The sequence below is a fragment of the Cebus imitator genome, unplaced genomic scaffold (genome assembly GCF_001604975.1).
Source record: "Cebus imitator isolate Cc_AM_T3 unplaced genomic scaffold, Cebus_imitator-1.0 Scaffold343, whole genome shotgun sequence".
In the NCBI taxonomy this organism is placed as follows: domain Eukaryota; kingdom Metazoa; phylum Chordata; class Mammalia; order Primates; family Cebidae; genus Cebus; species Cebus imitator.
Genome location: NW_016107658.1, coordinates 942,007 through 948,303, shown reverse-complemented (window position 1 = coordinate 948,303; position 6,297 = coordinate 942,007). Strand labels below are relative to the sequence as shown.

Below are 6,297 nucleotides of genomic sequence, written 5' to 3'. Positions count from 1 at the left end.
TTTTTGGCCTGTTGTTTGTTTTCTGTGTGAAATGTTATTCCTTTTTCCATTTTGCTTCATATCCCACTACAGTAGCTTTTTGGACAGAAGCTAGTGGTGGGTTTTTTGTTTTGTTTTTTTAGCTGTCATCATTAAAACTCACTACCTTTTTTTCCTCTGCACAGGCTGCTTTGATTATGCAGGTTCTACAACTGACTGCAGACCAGATTGCCATGTTGCCTCCTGAGCAAAGGCAGAGTATCCTGATTTTAAAGGAACAAATACAGAAATCCACTGGAGCACCTTGATAGGTGAGAAAACTTAATCCCATCTGAGTAGGACTAGCTCCTTGTCTATTCTGGGTATATACTTTTAACCTTAACCAACAAGATTGTTCTCTCACAGGCCCTCAAACCACTTAGAGTCTTCTTTACTCTTCAGTAGGTCAGCTCCAATAGGGATTAGAGTAAGGCTATAGAATATTTGTACAGTTGTTGAATTGCTTACAGTCTTTCCTAATGACAAAGGTAATGTATGATCAGTTTAACAAAAGTAATGATATATAGAAATGTAGAAAATGAAAGATAAAAAGCCCTTTTCCTCAATCTCATTCCCCAGACAAAACCTCTAAATATAGTTTGGTGTGTATCCTTCTACAATCAGTTGTATTATCTTATTCCAAACTGTCCTGTCAAAATTTAAAACATACAAAGCATTTCAATAAAATGTACAAATATTTTGTTTCCTGTGTTTTATAGTGAATGTTTTGATGTTAAACTATTACAGCACATAATTTAAGGTAGTAAATGTCTACCATCACCATCACTTTCTATGTATTTCGGAGATTGCTGTACCCTGCTACCCTTATTTTTCTTGCTCATTATTTAGGCAGAAAGACTCCAGGGACCGGGCACAGTGGCTTACCCCTGTAATCTCAGCTTTGGCAGGCTTAGGTGGAAGGATTGCTTGAGCCCAGGAGTTCAAGACCAGCCTAAACAACATAGTGAGACCCCATCTGCACAAAATTTTTTGGAAAATTAGCCAGGCATGGTGAGATACACCTATAGTTTGAGCTACTTGTGAGGCTGAGGTGGGAGGATTGCTCGAGTCCAGGAGGTCAAGCCTGTAGTGAGCCATGATGATGTCACTGCACTCCAGCCTGAGTAACAGAGTGAGACCCTGTCTCAAAAAGGATCCAAGTAACCTGCCTCATAAATAATCATGTGACAACTTGATTACATATGCATGTATCGGTTTTTCTTTTTTTAAAAAAAATCCCCAGCATTTTGTATTTTATAAACAATTCTTTTTTGTAAAAGCATTTTAAAATTCACATCGTCCCACTATCAGGTAGGACATCACAATTTAAATTTCTACTTTTTACCCCATCCATATTATAATTCCTATTCTTATGTTATATAATAGTGAACTCATACTATTAATAATTACCACTCTTAATAAATCATTTTAATCCATATTTGTAATATCTTTAACTGCAGCTATACATCATATGTGTATTTAGACTTTAAATGAATTAATGAGAAGCTATCATAGATGGAGGGCTCTGTAGACTTTTGGTACCTTAATGTTTTATTCCACAAACCCCGCATATTCTATTTTTTTTAGTAAAAGTATAGACTACCTATTATATTCAGAGGAATAGATAAAAAATATTTCTCTTTTACTAACTTACTTATGCGAGAGAAGGCATTTCCTACAGCATGAGAAAATTACTGTTTACTGTTTCTGGATAGTGGAGGTAGAAATGTTTCTGAACGTTCTTTCATTATATATATATTCTTGCTTATAAGATGTTTAATTTAGGGCCTTGCATATTAACCATAGGGCAAGGTTTTTGTCTATTTTTTTACCTTTTATTTTTAAATAATTATAGACTCAAGGAAAGTTGGAAAAATAGTACAAGGAGTCTCATGTACCCTTCACCCAGTGTAGTACAAAGCCAAGACATTGACATTGGCACATTATTGTTAACTTGACTACAAACTCAGTTTTCACCATTTTTAAAAACCTACCATAGTTTGTATGTATGTATGTGTGGTTTTATGCACTTTCATGTTGGCAAGATTTTACTGTGTGTCTACTGGTGTTTGTGCGTACTATGGCTGACGTGTTGGCTTTCCCTCCATCCTATCCTAGCTAGTTGTGATTCATCTCTGCCATCACTGACAGGCTTCTATACTATTATCATTAGAGATGAATGGTTCTCAAACAGGGGCAGTTTTATTCCCTAGGGGACATTAGGCAATGTCCCGAGACATTTTTGGTCATCACACTTTTAAGGAGTATGGCATGCTACTGGCATTCAGTGGGTAGAGGCAACTGAAACATCCCATAATGCACAGGATGGTCCCTGTCACCAACTTCCCAATAGCAACTAGTGCTCCAGCCCAAAATGTCAATAGTGCTGAGTTTGAGAAACCCTGCTGCAAGCAGGACTCAGGAGACAGACACCTTGGAAATCTGGTGATTTGATTGTATGCTTGTCCTCCCTCCCCAGCCTTTTTTTTTTTTCCTGATGTTTTTCCTGAAGAGAGCTTGTTCTTCACTTCTAATGGCTTTCTCCTAACTTTTTCCTACAGGTTTTCAAAAATACCTGGCAAGAAATCTGGAAATTAATTCTATAATTTTGTTGAAATATTGAAAAAGATGACCTGCATCCTAACCCTTGAATGACTCAAATCAGTGCCAGGTGGAGGACTCCCATCACCTTCTCTCAGAACAAAAGCAATTCATTTTATTGTCTTAGTTTGTATATTTTCTGTGACTTGAAATAAACTTTAAACACAATTTTAGTACACTGCAAATTGATATACATGACCTTTTTGCTTTTAAAAAGCTGAACACTAAGGGTGAAACCTTAGATGTGTTTTCTCCCCTTACTGCAGTATTGTACTTTAACATATTGCCATAGTTTTGTTTTTACTTTAAGTTAACCATTTATTTTTCTTAATGATTTTTGAGAATTTCTCAGAAGCACTGTTTTCTGGAACTTGGTTTTTGTTTAGTTTGCTTCCAGTAAGAATTATTATAAGGCTTTGCCCTCTGAAAACTTTCTAGGTCTTCTGAGTCTTTGGGAGAAAATAGCACGTGCTTAGAGCTATAAAATGGTCAGAAGGCTAACAGAACACAGAACTTAGTACAGCCATGTCTTTAGTTTAGAAAAATCCAAATATCAAAATGCATTTGTTTCAATAGCAGGTGTGAACATGTATAATTCACAGTTAAGACAAAAATTGTTTTAGCACTGGTTTGAGTGTGTCAGCAACACAAGAGACTGTTGACATTTACTTGTGTGTTCTTAAACTTATCAGTCTAGGCAGTCAACTTTGAAAGTTTAAAAAGCCACTGAGTTTTCACATGTTCAAGATGAAATAAAAACAAATCAAATGAACAAAATACATTTCATCCTACCTTCCAGGCAATCCCTAACCTGCAGCCCTACCCTGTAACTAAATTTACTCTGGGAACTTAAAACATAGAAAACCCTAAAACTTTTACATTCCTCTCAGTTATTTTAAGTAGACCAAATGTAGAGCACAGTCAGATTGCCGATTAGGTCTGCTCCTGCTTGCTTCCTTGCAGATAGGTGTGAACATAATTAATGCCATTCGCTCTAACCTATGGGTCTTCTTGCCTAATATTCATTCTCTCTCTCTCTCTCTCTCTCTCTCTCTCTCTCTCTGTCTCTCTCTCTCTCTTTCTCCTCTCTTTCTCTCTCTTTCACTCATACACTCTCTCTCCTAGTGGCATTAAGGAGGAACTTGGTTTCTCTCCATCAGGCCAACCTCAAGAGGTTAAGAGTTGCCTTAATAATCAGTAAAGTTCTACTGGAACTACTTTTGATCCAATTTACATTCTTGGAATCCTATCCCCTGGGCTAGGATTATGGTCAGGTGAATTAAAAGCCTGGCATAGGCTTAGAGAATGTAATAGCATATTGCTTACATGTCTAGCAAAATAATGCAAAGATAATCAACTTTATGAGTGACAATGAAATTGAGGGATTTTGTACTCTGATATATAAACATTTATAAGAAATTTCCTGATTAAGGTATTTCATATTACAACATCGCAAGAAAAACTTGCTCAAAGCAGATGAGGAGCTTCCTGTGTATCCTGCTCATCCCCAGTTCAACTTGGATGTTGGTTATGCATAGGATTTATTATTTTCATTATCATGAATATAATAAATCATGAATTTATGCCTACTTCCATAAATATTCAAGACTTAGAATGTTGATTTTGGCAGTAGTTGTATCTTGAAGTGAGTGTGTCAATATATTTAGACATGGAGGCCAAGAGTGACACCTTTCTCGTTAGGAACTTGTTACAAGTTTCAAGGAACACTAAGATTCCAAATCAAGGTCATTGAAGATGAAATTATCATTTGGAAAATTATCATTTTCCTAATGCGTTAGTAAACCTGAATTAAATAGCTGAAATCTGGGCAAACAAATTGGCAACAGCAGAGGTATCCCTCCCTACATAAACACCCATAAGTATATTTTTACTGTTGTAATAGATGAAACACAATCAGCTACCATGAGTTCATCACCTACCTTTATTGTGCTCAGACTAGTGACAAAAAAAAAAAAAAGTTTTATCCCTCAAGCAATAGAGGTTCCTAAAATATTAGAAACAACCATTTGTTCAATCTTGGTCACTTAATGGTAGAAAAAAATAGATAATACAATGCTAATTCAGTGGAACCATTCTCATAAATCTATAATGAGTTGAATTGTCTGGGCACAATGAAGTGTGAGGTTTCTCTCTTAAGAGCCCTGAGCTTCTCTCCTAGTGATTCACTGTGACGACTAACTTCCCAGAGCCAGTGTGGTCCCTGTAGGCCAAGGTTGGGTAGATGGGAGAAATAAAAAGCATTCTGATAGAGAAAGAAGGCATTTTGATTATGTCATAGCTGAATGATTCCTTAGCGAATAGGTAGGAGTCCACAAAAATCTATTAAAATTATAAATTGTTATTTTTTAAAGTAGACATTAATAAACTCCCTCAATAAAAACAGTGATAAAGAGCTCCTCTTGACTAAATAAGTCATCCTAACATGGAGTTCAAGTTTTCACAATTGCTTTTAACAGAATAATACAATATGATAATATAACTGACTTGCAATTATAATACAATTTCAATTACAATAGCATACTTTCTAGATTTTCTTTTCCAAATGGAGAACCCAAAAATAAGTAACAAAAGACTCATTCATCAAGCAAAGAAGAAAATCCTTTATTTTTTGACAAGCAAAAATAAGAATAAATTGCTGTTCACACTGGATAATACCATATCGAAAGTAACAGTAAAAATGTACACTGTTGGTGTTATATGGGGAAGGGGTTCTTGGTAATTTTGTTTATTATTTATGTTTATTGTTATGTTTTATCATTAATTATTCAATAAATTTTTATTTAAAAAGTCACCCTACTTAGAAATCTTCTGTGGGGGTGGGAGGGGCAAGAGATTACAAACCAAAATTCAGGAGATAGTAACGTTTGGAATTGATAAAATTGCCTGGGATTGATTGTATAACTCTCAACCACCAAAGCTCTGCTATCAAGCCTTGTTACAGTCATGGCTGTCCAGAAGTACAGCTATTTTCCCAAGAAAGGATCCATGGGCTTTAAGAACTTCAGAAGTTTTTAAGTTGCTGAAGCTTAAGTAACAAAGTTGAATGCAGTCAAAAAAAAGAATGCCAGGGAGTCAAGGCTTGAGAGGCACATTCTTAAAGTGACTGCTCAAACCTGACCAGACCAAGTTATTGAAGATACAAAGGAGAGACAAGGCAGATTACCATCCTTATACCTATAATTCAAAAATTTTCTTTGTTGAAGTAGAATTGAACCTTCCTAGGATCTAGACTGGAATATCGGTGACAGCATTTGCGCAGGCTCTTTGCCAAAGTCTGAGGGCCACATAAGAAAACTCCCACTACAGACCTGTAGGAACAGAACAATAGTAAGGGCTAGAATGCAACAATGATAGAATGGAGAAACTGCCTCTGTTAGGCCTCTACCACTTTGAAGAACCTTGAATAAAAATTTGGTTGTTAACTCCCACATTCTTCATGGTAATTTTTTAACCTTTTCTACGCACAAATCTCAAATATGCTCTCAGCCCTTATCACTCTCAGCACTCAGCCTACCCTGTTTTATTGAGAACACAGATAAGAGACATAGGACAGTACAGTGGCTAAGGGCCAGACTGTGGAGACAGTCTGTCTGGGTTCAAATCTCAGCTCTGACATTTATCCCATCTGTGGGAATTTGGCCAAATTTCTGTTTTTTC

The 6,297-nt window shown here is 36.1% G+C and overlaps 2 protein-coding genes across 6 annotated transcripts in view; one reads left to right on the top strand and one right to left on the bottom strand.

The window, feature by feature from the left end:
- The window catches only part of CSTF2 (cleavage stimulation factor subunit 2), a 23,684-nt gene extending 20,880 nt beyond the window's left edge, over positions 1-2,804 (top strand). For all 4 annotated transcript variants that reach the window (XM_037730421.1, XM_017505863.2, XM_017505865.2 and 1 more), the window contains 2 exons: positions 165-290; positions 2,580-2,804. In XM_037730421.1, coding sequence (XP_037586349.1) covers positions 165-287 — 123 coding nt within the window. In that variant the 3' untranslated portion in view covers positions 288-290; positions 2,580-2,804. The remainder of the gene's footprint in view (positions 1-164; positions 291-2,579) is intronic.
- Positions 2,805-5,220: 2,416 nt separating this feature from the next.
- Positions 5,221-6,297, bottom strand: part of NOX1 (NADPH oxidase 1) — a 25,101-nt gene continuing 24,024 nt past the window's right edge. For both annotated transcript variants that reach the window (XM_017505866.2, XM_017505867.2), the window contains one exon: positions 5,221-5,948. In XM_017505866.2, the coding sequence (XP_017361355.2) occupies positions 5,822-5,948 (127 nt within the window). In that variant the 3' untranslated portion in view covers positions 5,221-5,821. The remainder of the gene's footprint in view (positions 5,949-6,297) is intronic.